This window comes from Lampetra fluviatilis, chromosome 14 (assembly GCF_964198595.1).
Source record: "Lampetra fluviatilis chromosome 14, kcLamFluv1.1, whole genome shotgun sequence".
In the NCBI taxonomy this organism is placed as follows: Eukaryota; Metazoa; Chordata; class Hyperoartia; order Petromyzontiformes; family Petromyzontidae; genus Lampetra; species Lampetra fluviatilis.
The window spans coordinates 10,135,046-10,150,169 of record NC_136288.1 but is presented as its reverse complement, the minus strand read 5'-3'; the positions used below and the strand labels follow the sequence as shown (position 1 = coordinate 10,150,169).

At 55.2% G+C, this 15,124-nt stretch overlaps 1 protein-coding gene across 2 annotated transcripts in view; it reads right to left on the bottom strand.

The window, feature by feature from the left end:
* Window positions 1-892: 892 nt before the first annotated feature.
* LOC144935859 (sodium-dependent lysophosphatidylcholine symporter 1-B-like) overlaps window positions 893-15,124 on the bottom strand; it is a 114,441-nt gene continuing 100,209 nt past the window's right edge. For both annotated transcript variants that reach the window (XM_078862686.1, XM_078862687.1), the window contains exons 7-14: window positions 13,069-13,168; window positions 9,524-9,648; window positions 7,634-7,717; window positions 3,939-4,022; window positions 3,045-3,157; window positions 2,785-2,928; window positions 2,278-2,431; window positions 893-1,279 (exon numbers count right to left, since the gene is read on the bottom strand). In XM_078862686.1, the coding sequence (XP_078718812.1) occupies window positions 1,268-1,279; window positions 2,278-2,431; window positions 2,785-2,928; window positions 3,045-3,157; window positions 3,939-4,022; window positions 7,634-7,717; window positions 9,524-9,648; window positions 13,069-13,168 (816 nt within the window). In that variant the 3' untranslated portion in view covers window positions 893-1,267. The remainder of the gene's footprint in view (window positions 1,280-2,277; window positions 2,432-2,784; window positions 2,929-3,044; window positions 3,158-3,938; window positions 4,023-7,633; window positions 7,718-9,523; window positions 9,649-13,068; window positions 13,169-15,124) is intronic.

Sequence of the window (15,124 nt, the reverse complement as noted above, 5' to 3'; positions counted from 1 at the left end):
TTGTACCGAGATCTGGTGCCGATATTGCTCTGCGTACGTACGATGAACTGCTTTCGCACCGTACGTAGCCAACCGCGCTAATCGGAGGCGCGGGGGAAGGACAACAAACTAAACACATGTTGCACACTCGAAATGAGGGACGTGGGCAGATGCTCCAAATCGAGGGCAAGCACATTTATTTATTGTGGTTAATATTAATCTTGGGAAGAACAGCGCCGTCACTCTGTAAAATGCCACAACACGTGTGTTACAACCAGCCTTGCGCCCGAGCCGCCATTAACCATGTGACTGGTATATCCGCGCGGTCATTCAATAACCCTGCCAGCCACCTACAGGCCCGACTCAGTCATCACATGCTGCTGTACACACATGCATTGATGCACTGCACAGCACATCAGGACTTTCACAGAACCACACTTTACTCCCTTGCTGCACAAGGACATCATTAAAAGAGTGATCCATTCCTAATGTGCCACACACAGAAAGCAGCTCTAAATAAATGAGTTTTCAATTGCGATTTAACAGTGCAGAGCTACCCGTGGCTTCCGCATATCGGAAGGAAACGCATCTGAAAGCAGGCGGTGTCCGAGCCCGTCTTTGTTCGATGGCCAGCCAAAGGCCGCCGTGAGGGTGAGCGGAGTTTGCGTGACGCTTTATGCTCCTCGACGCAAGAGGTATCGTGGATCATTCGTGAAACTCAGTGAGAGTGAATAGGCCCAGGCTGAGCTAGAAGCGTGCCTAGGCTTGCTCTGCAGTGGAGAGAACGTGGCCACCCTGGGGTCTTGAGATGTTGCTGTTCGTGTAGCAATCAGCTTGCTCAAGATGTTTACATCTATCAGGGCCACCACTGCTGCACATGTAAAACAATTGCACAAACACTTAACAAGATGTATTTATTTATTTTTAAAGGACACATTCCATGAAAAATACCAGAGTGAAAAGTCTTCTGAGCGTAATGGCACCAGTAACAAACAAAAAAAAACTGTTGAAAATATAAAACGTGTAACACCCAACAAAATAGTCATCTTAAAAATACTGTTTAGATTTTTTTTTTAACATACATTCCATAATTTAAGAGTAAATAATTAAATTTGTTTCAAAGATATGGACAGAGAGAATTATAGTTTTCTTAATCTTAACACTGTTCTTAAAAAATATGTAAAACAAAATAATGTATTGGTGTATGTACAAAAGCTTGCTCTTCTGGTAGAAATAGTAAATCTTCAGTAAACGAGGTACGAGCAGGCCAGGGATCAACGCCTTCACGTCACGCCGCTCCCTGCAAGACAAACCACAGCGGCGTGAGGCTGGGCACGGGCAAAATCCTCGCAACAATCGCACGGCTCCCATCAGTTGTCCACACGGCGAGCGTTCAAGGTTTTTTTTTTATATTCCAGAAAAAATTTCCGTGTTCGACAAGGAATGCGCGTAAAGCTTCAGCATTTCTTGGATGCTAAACTAAGACTAATATGTTTTATTTTACCAGTTAAAGCCCACTGAGCTATGTCGCTCTTTTTCAGAAGCGACCTGGCCACAAATGATAGCGCAACGCAGAGGCTTATCACGCGGAAAATGTATAGCAGCCAACTAATCTAAATGAGGACCCCGAGAAAAATCATCACGACCACAGGGAGAGAGACATGCAAACTACGAATATACAGCAACAGGCGTCAGGTAAGGCCTACATAGCTCTGGGCTTTTCCTGGTAGAATTTAAATGTTTTTTTAATTTAAGTTTTTCAATGGCCTGCTCTTGCGAATGACGTGAAGGGATCTCTAACGTCAACCGTCTAGCTGACAGTGCATCGTATTACTACTACTACTATGGTTATCACACACCGCAGCAATAACCAGGGCGGCCATTCGATTCGAACCGCGAACCTCTGCAAAAAGCGGCGAACACGCTACTGACTGCCAGGTGACGTCACCTTCTCAAACAGATTCTGATCCGGCAGGCCGGTCCTGGTTAACGCCGCGGCCTGTATTAACCACAACGCAAACAGCCTGCTTCAGAGTGGACATGTGGGTCCCGGCGACATCATCACCAGGAGAGGACGCCATTGTTGCGTGACGGCTTCACGCTCGGAATTCGGAAGAAGAAAAAAACCTCCGCAAATCGCTTAGTTGGGAAATACGAGTGGCAACCGTCGTCCCCCGAGTAAAAGAGCAGGGCCCTGAGACTTTCCTGGGTAAACGTGCGCGGTGACAATGATGATGCGCGATTCACCAACGACGTCTCCTGCGTGATGGCACGGCGGGCGATCGCCCCCCACGTTACCTGGTTCTGCGGCGGGCGGTGCCCCAGTCTGTATGGGTACAGCACCGCGATGCCCACAAAGCTGAGGATGATGGGAGCCGGAGCCATGAGAACTTGAAGCGTGAGCATCACATTCTTGGGCTGCTCCACTCCCCGTGGCACGTACCCAGCGAAGCTGCGCACACGCACACACACGCGCGCGCGTGCGCGTGAGTTCACGGGCCACTCATAGCTACACGCCTTCTCTAAGCGGCAGCTGATAACGAGGGGCTGGAAGATTGGACCTCCGGAAATGCTGTGGAATGTGTCAAGATGCAGGGCTGTGCTGAGACTCAAGAATCAATTGATAGTCTCGTTTTTACCATCTCATTGTTATTGTTTGTTCGTTTTTTTCCTATCTCTGACCTATGTTTAGTCTGGCCCCTTGTCTAGTCTGGCCCATGTGTGTCTGGCCTGTGTGCAGTCCTCCCCGTGCGTGCCTGGCTTGCCCCTGCCTGGCTGCGCACGCGACTCTATCCTAGCAGTCACCTAAGGCAGAGGTTGGAGATGCCCAGCGTGGCCCCCACTGCGAACTTGTTGAAGAACACGAAGAACGAGTAGAAGAGCGCCTCCTGGCCCGGGTAGTCTCCGTGGCGCTGCCGGAAGTCCGTGATGGTGTCCGGCAGCATGGACCTGCAGGGGGACACGACAAGTCGCGGTGAGTGGCGACGAGTCACAACGAGTGGCGGCGAGTGACGGGCGGGCGAAGGTCTGCCGCCGGCGGTGGCTTCGACACGGTGGGGCCTTACCAGGGCAGGAACGACGCGGTGGCCACCGTGATGCCCGACGCGGCGCACACCACGAACGCCAGCGGGTCGCTGCTCGGCGCCAGTACGATGGTGACGAGGAACGGTATCCACCACTGCGGTGCACAGGTGGGTGCACAGGTGGTTGTATAGGTGAGCACAGGTGGTTGCACAGGTGGGCACATGCTCAACACACAATGCTTTCGAGATGCGCACCGCGCAACACACAAAGCATTTGAAAATTCTAAATTAGTAAAACCCAGCACAGGCTCTCGCTCAGACACAGAGCCGCTTCAGCAAGCAGCGATCTGCCAGACTCGGTGCCAAGCGCTGCCGCGTCGGCTTATTTCGTTCTCTCATTAATGCTCGTAGACACTCACGACGTCTGGCTGGGTCGGGGCGGGTCAGGGAGGGGGTCAGGGCAGGTCGGGGCGAGTCAGGGCGGGTTGGGTCAGGGCGGGTCAGTGCGGCTCGGAGCAGGGCAGGGGAGACGGGTCAGGGTGGGTTGGGTCAGGGAGGGTTGGGACAGGGTGGGTTGGGTCAGGGAAGGTCACCCACCTGCAGAGGAAGGAGAATAGAAACAAATGTACAAAACTACGAGCCGGAAACGAGCCGTGTTAGTGGTGGCTGGGTCGGGGCGGGTCAGGGAGGGGGTCAGGGCAGGTCGGGGCGAGTCAGGGCGGGTTGGGTCAGGGCGGGTCAGTGCGGCTCGGGGCAGGGCAGGCGAGACGGGTCAGGGTGGGTTGGGTCAGGGAGGGTTGGGACAGGGTGGGTTGGGTCAGGGAAGGTCACCCACCTGCAGAGGAAGGAGAATAGAAACAAATGTACAAAACTACGAGCCGGAAACGAGCCGTGTTAGTGGTGTCGACGCCGGGGGGCACGCGAGCGAGCACATACCAGCATTCCGAAGATAATCATGTTCTTCTTCTGAATCCTCTTGAGCATCCACTGGCTGATGGGCAGGAAGAGCACGGCAGACACCTGCACGCGGCGCAGCGGGGCGGGAGGGGACGCCGCTAGTCACGCGCGCAGAGCTTCGTAAGGGTCACCGGCGGCGGACGCGATCGTCGCCACCGCACCGGAAGATTCGCCGCTCTGAATTCACTTCTCTGTTGTTGTTATTGTTGTTGTTATCAAGGTGGTGACACAGGGATTAGCAGTGTCCATACATTCAATGGACGGTGGGTCTTACGAATGAATATATTAACGCGAAGACGGTCACTGCACCGCACGCTTTGGGATGCGCTTCTGCGGCCGTCTGGAACGCTCTCCCTGCCAATATTAGGAAGCCGCTGGAGCCATGCACGTTTAAAACATCATCGAGATTGGAGAGTAAAGCCCGTAATTTGAACGCACGGGATTAACGCGAATGCGGCTTTTGTCACTTGTCTAAAAAAACGCACTTGGGGTGCGGCGATCGAGTTTTAGGGACAAAAGAAGCCACGCGTGGTGATGTCCGTACGACAGTCCGCAGACGTTCCCATCGGGGAGCGCCTGCGGGAGCGACAGCACGGAGCGCCTGCGGGAGCGACAGCGCGCTCACGAGAGCAGGGAGCGATTTCCGTTGCGAAAAAAGGGCAGAGTTGCTCGACATGAACGCGTTCGTATTATTTGTCAAGATTCGCTGAAGGAAAGAATGGCGGCACTCCGCGTCGGGGGAATTTCAACTCTTGCTTCTCTCTCGCTCACCTGGCCTGCACGCTGCTGCTGCTGCTGCACAGTGCGGGGACGCGGCGACACGGGGAGCGAGACGGAGAGAGGGGGGGGAGGGGAGCAGCGCTCCCAGGAGGAGCGTGCGGAGCGCGGTGCGGCCACGGGGAGGCGGTGTGAGCCTGCGCGGGGCGCGCCGGGGGCCTCGTCACCGCCGGGAGCGCCGTAACGCGGCTCCTTGGCAAGACGCCGGCAAAGTCTACGAGCAGACCGCCCCCACCCCCACCCCCCTCCCGCATCCGTAGCTTCACGGACAAAGTTTTTGTCTTTTTACACATCAGCCGCACAGCCTGATGGGAAATGATGAACCTCCCAGAAGGCCCTGTTGCGGCTGATGTAGTCTGTAAAGGATACTGAAGTTTTGTATGCGCAAGCCAGATATGCGGAGGCGCAGTGTCTGCTCACCAATGAAGTTGGTTCTCCACATTGATGTGTGTGATTACTCGGTGTCAAGACACTGAGGGGTCGAATGCAGCCCAGTAAGCTGCGTAGGAACACGTGTGCTGTTAACTCCCTCGCCTGGTATGCAGGAGGTCGTGGGTTCGATCCCGACCCTGACACCTGCTGTACATTTGGAGTTTGCGTGTCTCTCTCCCCGTGATAGCGTGGATTTTTCTCCGGGTTCTCCAGTTTTTCCCTCCACATTTATAATCATCAACACGCGTTTAGAGTGTTTGACTGCTATACATTTACACGTGATAAGCCGCTTAGTTGAGCTATCATTTGTGGCCAGGTCGCTTCTGAAAAAGAGCTACACAGCTCAGTGGGCCTCACCTGGTAAAATAAAAAACTTTACAGTTTTAGTTGATCGCAACCTGACTGCGACGGGTTTTATAACCAAACGAGCGGCACGCGGCGGCACTGAGCGCCCAAATTACATCAAAGGGATGAAAGTTCACAGCCCAAGGGATCTGCCCGCCCAATCTTCTCTCTGTGTGCCAATCATAAAAAATTTAACCCGTAAAAACAAAGTTTTTCACTATGAATCCTTTATATGCGTGGCGGCTAGAGTCCTCTCGTCCTCTGGCTTGAGATGGCTGCCACCTATGGGTCAGATGATTGCCTGCCACCATTAAGCAATTGGTAATTAAATCTAAAAAAAAAATCCTAAAAAGTGTAAAATTTAGGAAAAAATTCTTCGCAAAATTTTTTCACGAAAATTAATTGTCACGCACAACGAGTCTGTGTGCAAAATGTCAGCTCGATTGGATCACGGGAAGTGGGTTAAAAAACGACCGAAAGATTTGCACGGTCGTAAGCGCGCAAGCAAGCAAGCAAGTGAACTTAATATAAAGGATTGAATGAGCGCGGCGGTCGTCAGTTGGCTGCCCGACAGCTTGGATGCGAGGCTTCCACCGTCGGCCTGGGCTGTCGGTTGGCTACGAGCAGAGCCCCAGAGAGACACTCGGATGTGTCACGACTGCAAACCCCCTCGGCACTTAAATTTCGATGTAAAGCTTTCGCGACTGCAGGGATTCATCAAATAAAACATAATAAAATAAGAGAATTCTCCTCACCTGAGGACGGCTGCTTGCGTTGTGGCCGAAACGTCGTGAGAATTGTATTATTTTATTATGTTTTATTTTTATTATTTTATTATTTTCCTTCTACGTGACTTTACCGAAAGAACCAAGAAGATGGACCCCTAGGCACTGTTCACCAATGCAGGCCGCAGGGTCCCCATAGCCAAAGCCATCGCGTGGAAACGTCCTCAACCCTCGCGTCCCACTCTGACGTCTTTACGGAGCGCAGTGAGTTTCCACGCACGGCCATTCCGGCGTCCTTTACAACGTTCCAGCTTTGTAAAATATATAACCGTGAAAACGGCACGACCTTTGAATCTCTCCCCATCTGGGGCTGTGGGAAGCTAGGGTGGTGAGATGTTAACTATCTTCTTGGTTCTTTCGGTAAAGTCACGTAGAAGGGAAATAATAAAATAATAAAAATAAAACATAATAAAATAATTCTCACGACGTGAAAGACGCTGTCTTTCCGACAGACCTGTTCTTCACCTGAGGACGGCTGCTTGCGTTGTGGCCGAAACGTCGTGAGAATTATTTTATTAGGTTTTATTTTTATTATTTTATTATTTCCCTTCTACGTGACTTTACCGAAAGAGCCAAGAAGATGAATCCCTGCAGTCACGAAAGCTTTAAATTGAGATGTTAACTACCTCGTGCGATATACAGGAGGTCATGGGTTCGACCCTGACACCTGTTTTATATTTGGAGTTGGCGTGTTTGCTCTCCCCGTGTTCCCGTGTATTTTTCTCCAGGTCCACTGGTTTTTCCCTCCACATTTAGGATCAACACGACAAACCACTTCATTGAGTTAGAAGGTAGCCAGGTCGCTTTTGAAAAAGAGCTCGGTGGGCCTTACCCAGTAAATAAAAAAATCTGTTTATAGTTTTACAAAACCGGATCAGCAGTACAGCCGGCAAGCCTACAGGCTGCTGGGGGCGCGACCTGCCTGGGGACACTGCGTGACGCACGACCACCCCGATGCTACGCCCACGTGCTGCTCGGCATTGCGGACGAACGGCGTTGTTCACGGCGTGCCGTGCGAACCCTCGGGTGCGGCGACGGTGCGAGTTGGGGGGGGGGAGGCGGCGCGACGTTGCTCGCGCTTTCACGCCTGCCGCCTTGTTTGAAAGCAATGCCGCGGCACTCGCAAAGTCGTTGCGGCCGTGTTCAGGGGGCCCTACCGCGGTACGATATGTCAACGTACGGAGAAGTCTCATTCATTCTCAATTTAATCAGCAATCTAAGTTTAAGAACGGCGATGAGGCCGCCACCACCACCACCACCTTCCGATGCGTGGGCACTCCGTAATACGCGCGGTCGATTTCACGCGGACGAACGGCGGCGCTTGCTTGGCCTTACCAGCACGGTGATGACCATGATCTGGAACTTCCCCTTCATGCACAGCACGTGCTCGAAGAACAACGCCAGGTTGCCCTGCACCAGCTGGGGAGGGGGCGGGACAGGGGGACGGTGGGGTCAGGGGTCGGGCGTTAACCCTCAGAGCAGTTGTTGAGCACCCGAGCGACAAACAGCGGTAACACAGCAGCCTCGCCCTGGGGTCACATGACCCACAGCAGCCTCGCCCTGGAGGTCACGTGACACACAGGAACCTCGCCCTGGGGTCACGTGACACACAGCAGCCTCTCCCTGGGGGTCACATGACACACAGCAGCCTCGCCCTGGGGTCACATGAGACACAGGAACCTCGCCCTGGGGGTCACATGACACACAACAGCTTCACCCTGGGGGTCACATGACACACAGGAACCTCGCCCTGGGGGTCACATGACACACAACAGCTTCACCCTGGGGGTCACATGACACACAGCAGCCTCGCCCTGGGGGTCACGTGACACACAGGAACCTCGCCCTGGGGGTCACGTGACACACAGGAACCTCGCCCTGGGGGTCACGTGACACACAGGAACCTCGCCCTGGGGTCACGTGACACACAGCAGCCTTGCCCTGGGGGTCACATGACACACAGAAACCTCGCCCTGGGGTCACGTGACACACAGGAACCTCGCCCTGGGGGTCACATGACCCACAGGAACCTCGCCCTGGGGGTCACGTGACACACAGGAACCTCGCCCTGGGGGTCACGTGACACACAGGAACCTTGACCTGGGGGTCACGTGACACAGAGCAGCCTCGCCCTGGGGGTCACATGACCCACAGCAGCCTCGTCCTGGGGTCACATGACACACAGGAACCTCGCCCTGGGGTCACATGACACACAGGAACCTTGCCCTGGGGTCACGTGACACACAGAAACCTCGCCCTGGGGGTCACGTGACACACAGCAGCCTCGCCCTGGGGGTCACGGTTGGTTGTCATAGACGTCAAGCGAGCGTGTAAAGTGATGAGGTGTGCTGCAGTGCCTCTGGCTGGCATGGCCACACGCCCCGTGTGTGGGCACGCACGCCTGCACTGCGCTAATCGTGGACGCGCGCTGCCACGGGTCACGGGAGACGTCCCGGCAAATGGTCGTAGCCCAGCGGAGCTATTCGTGACGATGCTCATAACTTCGTCATTGTCGTTATAATCAACCTGACTACATTAGTAGCTTTTATGTGATAATGTGCACGTGTAAAACTGGAGGACCATGAGGAGAAATCCACGCGACCACGGGGAGAGAGACACGCAAACTGCAAATATACAGCAGGCGTCAGGGTCGCGATCGAACCCACGACCTCCTGTACACCAGGCGAAGTAGTTAACATCTCGCCACCGCGGCACACAATGCCGATTGGAGATGACGCCAATGCTCCGCAAGGTCATCATCTGTAGTGAAGCCGAATGGAAGCTATTCAACAACAACAACCGCCGTTCGCCACTGGTGACGTCACCACGGTGCTTGTGCGAGGCTAGGTGCACGCTCGATGGCGCCCGCCCGGATTTGACGCAGAAATTGCCGCGATCGCCGATTAGGCGGCAGGAGTTGATTTGGACCGAGACCTGACACCGCTGGCACCGCTGGCACCGCTGGCACCGCTGGCACCGCTGGCACCGCTGTCGTGTTGAACTTTATTACTGCGGCAAGTGCGCGATTGCCTCGTCCCCGGTGCGATTGCCGGCGGTTGAGGTGACGGTAAAACCCAACGTGCTCGTCGACAATGATCCACTCCCTGCCGAGGGTGACACGTGACCGCGGCGTGACGAGAACGCGACGAGGTTGGCACGACGAGGAGCAGAGGGCGCAGGGGTCGGGGGGGGGGGGTCAAGGAGGAGGAGGCGCCGGCGAGTCACCTGCAGGGCGATGGAGGTGCTCACGTAGCTGCCCATGAGCAGCAGGTAGGGCCTGTAGGTGAAGATGCGGCGCATGCGGCGTTGCAGCGACAGGCTGCTGGGGCGACGGTTGAGGTTGGGCGAGTCTGCGCAAGACAACGCGAGCGCCGCGTGGGTGAGCGAGTGAGCGTGTGAGCGTGTGAGTGAGTGAGCGTCGTGTGAGTGTGCGAGTGAGCGAGTGAGCGTGTGAGTGAGTGAGTGAGTGTGTGAGTGAGTGAGTGAGTAAATCCCGCGTGAGTGAGTGAGTGTGTGAGTGAGTGAGTGAGCGTGTGAGTGAGTGAGTGAGCGTGTGAGTGAGTGAGCGAGTGAGTGAGTGAGCATGTGAGTGAGTGAGTGTGTGAGTGATAGAGCGCCATGTCAGTGAGCCCGCGCACACCAGCGGCCAAGGCACATTCGGCAACGACACCGTAGCCTTGACGGGAACGTGACTGCACAATTAGCCCCTTTCTACGTAGCACATCCAAGAAGAGCCACTGCCATGAACGTCGCCTTTTTCGTATTTCTCCTCGAAGCCCCGAGGAGCGTGCACTCATTACACACACAAAGCGCTCGCCACAATTGAACCACGATACCTCGCTGACCATCGCGTGCACCCCGATCATCCTCGCGCTAGTGGCTTCTGGCTAACCATCGAACAAAGACGGTCACCGCCACGCGCGCTCTTAGATGCGCTTCTCCGGCCGTCTGGAACGCTCTTCCCTCCGATATTAGTTAGCCACTGGAGAGATGCACTTTTAAATCATCTAGATTGGACACTCGTTTCTTTATAATTGCTTTTTGTGTTTATTTTGATGTCCTTCCCCCCGCACCTCCGATTATCGTGGTTGGCTACGTACGGTGCAGAAGAAGCTCAACATACAGTAAGTACGTCCAGTGGTGAGTCGTTGTTTGTGCGGCACAAAGCCATTTGTTTCCCGCATACAAAACCGCAGGGAGAAACCAGTCACGCGGAATGTACTGGGCCATGAAGGCACTCACGAGTGACCGGCAGCAAGAAACCAATGAATAAATAACCACATTCACGTGTCGCAGGTTTAACGACAATTTTATATAACACGTAGCAGGCTTTCGCGACCAATATTATTCATAATCAACGTTTTTGGGTTTAGATCGTGTTATTTATAAATGTGTCGTAACCCTCCACCACCCGACACGGCCAATCAGTAAAAAAGTGTCACAAAAGACAAGTATTTCACTGCTTTAGCCCACCGGTGTGTTGAAGCGTGAAACCACAACATTTACAATTTGAGTACTGTGACGTTTCTGGCGAATTGCCCGATGATGCTGGATGCAATTACCAGCGAAACGTCGTACTCAAAAATTGTAAATGTTGTGGTTTCACGCTTCAACACACCGGTGGGCTAAAGCAGTGAACTATTTGTCTTTTGTCAACGTGACACTTTTTTTACTGATTGGCCATGTTGGGTGGTGGAGGGTTACGACACATTTATAAATAACGCGATCAAAACCCAAAAACGTTGATTATGGACACTTTTAGATATCTACGCGATCTAACCCAAAAAAAACCCGTATTACGGATCACTGTAATTATTTTGTGCTCATGTTGAACCAACGCCGCTGAAATGATGCACTCCCACAAAGGTCTGCGTGGCTGATGGGATTGAGTAAAAGATATTTGAGTTTTTTTTTACGCGGAGGCACAGAGATGGGGAACGAGGCGTCTCGCTCGCTGCCGTGATGAGAACACAGCGGGAAGGGGGGGTCCGTGTTCGGCAGGCTCCTTAATAACTGACGATGAGAATGATCGGCGCATCGTTGCCAGTAAGAATCAAATGTAAATTCGTACAGGTGGAGGGTACGTGCGGCTTCGTGTGTGTGTGCACTTGCGTGTACACTTGCGTGTACACACACGTGTGTGCACTTGCGTGTACACACACGTGTGTGTGCACTTGCGTGTACACACACGTGTGTGCACTTGCGTGTACACACACGTGTGTGTGCACTTGCGTGTACACACACACGTGTGTGCACTTGCGTGTACACACACGTGTGTGCACTTGCGTGTACACACACACGTGTGTGCACTTGCGTGTACACACACACACGTGTGTGCACTTGCGTGTACACACACGTGTGTGCACTTGCGTATACACACTTGTGCACTTGCGTGTACACACACACGTGTGTGTACGCAGTTCCGATTAAATCTAAACGACGGGATCGGTGGTGTGAGGGTCAGCGCTACGCTGCGCTACGAAGCCGGCGACCCGAGTTCGATTCCCGCTCACGGCCAACACCGGTGACGATTATCTGAACCGGTCCTGGGTCTCCTCTAGGTCGACTCAGCCTCAAATGAGTACCTGGTGCGGTGTGTAAACATCGCCACCTCGTGTGCCGTGCCGGCGTTCGTAGATGCTTGCTAACAGCACTTGCCCCTACAGTCTGTGCAGGCTACACGGGGGATCTTTGTCTTTGTCACGAGCAACGCAATCCCAATGAAATGTCAACGACGACGTCGAGTCTCGGCGTAACGAGAAGCGTCGAACGCATCCAGGAGGCGCGAGCGGTAGCAGCGCGTTTCAGGAACCAGCTCATGAAAGTGACAACGATCCGGGCCGAAGCTACGACCCGTACGCACGGCACGGACAGCGCACGTGGTGGACTGACAGCGACGAAGCGCTGAGCGTGCACCTCTCCCCGTCCTAATTTTAGCTCCTCCTGTCAGGATCAGCGCCCCCCCGCCCCCCCCTTTACTCGTGAGCGAAACTCTCCTTGTCCCTCCCACCTCGCCCCCGCCGCGCGGGGTGGGAGGCTGCCCCCCCGCCGGGGTTACTGCCCCCATCTGGCCGGCTCCCACGGGGACACGGCAGCCCCCCACTCACCATGGAGCGCAGAGTTATCCCTCCTCCCCCCCCGCTGCTCACCTCCCGTTCACGGCCTCGAGCCAGCGGTTTGCTATCCGGCCGCTTTCCTACGCCGGGGGGGGGACGAGGAGCCTCTCCACGGCGCACCGCCGCAGCCACTTGCCCTCCCCACACCGCGTGGTGGGATCATCGAAACCCCCTCGACCCCGTCTTGTGGTTGTTGTTGTTGTTTGACTTGCATCCCACTGGGATATTTGCACAGGGTTGGTGTACGGTGCTTTTTCTGCAATATTTTGCTGTCTTTTCTTGGATTTTCTGTTTGCACTTAGTCACTTTAAGATTTTTTTTTGTTCATGTTTTTGTTTTTTTGTTTGCACCCGATTCAAGAGCCGAATGGCTCACAGGGCTATACCTAGAAAATAAACTTTGAAACTTTGACCGAGATTTGAACTCGGAACCTTCCGGCTGCGAAGTCACTCGCTCAAGCGCCGAGCCACCTGGCCGGTAACCCGAAGGGGTGCCAGCGCTTGACCAACGAGAATAGTGGGAGCAGGGTGAAGAGAGAGAGCGGAGGGAGCGGAGGGAGTGGAGAGAGCGGAGGGAGCGGAGGGAGCGGAGGGAGCGGAGGGAGCGGAGGGAGTGGAGGCCTTGCGGGGGCCGTGCGTCGCCACGGTGACTGACCCTTGATCTCGCGCACGCCCAGGAAGAGGACGATAATGCACGCCAGGTAGATGCTGCCGATCACCACGGCCGCCGTCTTGTAGGCTTCCACCAGAGAGGCCTGCACACCCAGCGCACGCAGCGGCGGACACAGCGGAAACGAGGCGTCGGCACGCAGCACGCACGGCCAGACGGCGCAGCCCCCACGGCTTGCAGGGCTGCACCCCCGGCACGCACCCCCTCAGAGGCACCGCCGCCGCGTGTTCGACCGCGTGTGCGTCAGTGGGCACTCCAGGAGCCCTCGCGGAGGAGAAGTTCCCCATCCCGAGGGATTCTCCGGGTGAAATATTGGAACGCGACAACCGAGAACCAACTCGCCGTGCGCCGCAGGGGAACCGGGGCGGTCCCCTAACGCGTTCGAATCAAACCCAAGCTCGGAGGGGTTCACGCGAACAACGCGGAGCCTTGCTCGGCGCTCAGCTCTGCAGCTCGGGCGTGCGCGGAGACCGGCCGAGGGGGGCGGTGGGACGTCGCCAACGTTACCCGTCTGCGGAATCACCGGCGCGCTCACCGCCATCGCGCTCGGCGGGGCAACGGCACGGGGGCAGCCGACACACGGCACCCACCCACCGCGTACGACCGCACGGACACTCAACACCGCACACACACGCACACACGCACACACACGCACGCACGCACACACGCACGCATTCCTCCCGCCAGCATGAAGCATCGCCCGCGTGCCTTCGTTTGGCATCTTGGACCTGAAGGCACGCCCGCTCAGTCTCCAAGAATAAATGTCTCGCGCTCCTCTCTCGCTCTCACTCGGAGAAAGTCCCGGCAACAGCTGGAGCAGCAGGTGGCGGCACGCGCCAACTTGCCGGCTCGGCAAGCGGCACATCCCTGCAAACGGTCACGGACACTGATATCGTGCCCGCGCCACCGACACTGTTCCCATGGCGCAGGCTGCCATAACGGCGCTGTCGGGGCGATGTTGCCACGCGGCTTTACCGAATTTTTTTTTTATTTTGCCGGTGATTTCTCTAATTAAGACAAATCTGGACCGTGGTAACGTCACGGGCGGCGCGTGGCTCTGCGTCAACCGGCACGCGCGCGGTATTAACCAGGGCGGCCGCTGGGCTCGGACCATCGACCGCCAACAAAGCAGCAAGTGCGCGGTCAAAATCGCCTTCTTCCGACGCCCCGCCGGGGTTTGAACGCGCAACGACTCCGCGCTCGCGAGCGTTTTTGCGGGGAGAAACCCCTCGGATGGGCAAGAGGAAGCGCCGTGTGCCTGTCGACGAGCCGTTATTTTTAGGGGTGCGGCAAGCGACGCCGCTCACGTCCTCCGCGAGGCCATCTCCCTGACGCTCGTTTCAAGCCGCGTATTTATAAACGTTTTTTTTTTTTTGGTCGGTCTGATTTTTATTAGCCCCCGGCGCTCGCTCGCTGACACGTTTAGCCGGCAAAGATGCTAAAAACAAAATCCGCGTTCATAACCAAAGGGCGCGGTATTCGGGTCTTGAACAAACTTTGCAGGACCTCTCACCTCGGCTGCGCGTCCGACGCTTCCCTTTCATCGTCGCTGCAAAAAAAAACCTTCTTCGTGCCTTCAGAACATCTGGCTCTGACCACCGCCACTCTCAATTCCATGGCTTCCCCGAAAACCCTCTCAGCTCCAACCTCCAACGGACCTGGGACGGTCCACTGCAAGGCCACCTGTACACGTTGCCCCGGCTCCAGGCTCCCTGCAACGTCGCCTCAACTCCACAATCCCCATCGCCGTTGTCAACATCATCGCTCTGAGCGACCCGTCTGGACGCCTTGTATCGCTTCGCCCCCCTGGCGCGCCCCCCCCCTCCGTTCTGGGTTCGAATCCGGTAACTGGCCCCCGGGTTATTGCTGCGGACGTAGTCGCGGTGGTGACACGACAGTAGAACCCCTCTCAACGGCGGTAATTATTTGTATTTAAAGCTTTCGTGACTGCAGGGATTCATCTTCTTGGTTCTTTCGGTAAAGTCACGTAGAAGGGAAGTAATAAAGTAATAAAAATAAACATAATAAAATAATTCTCATG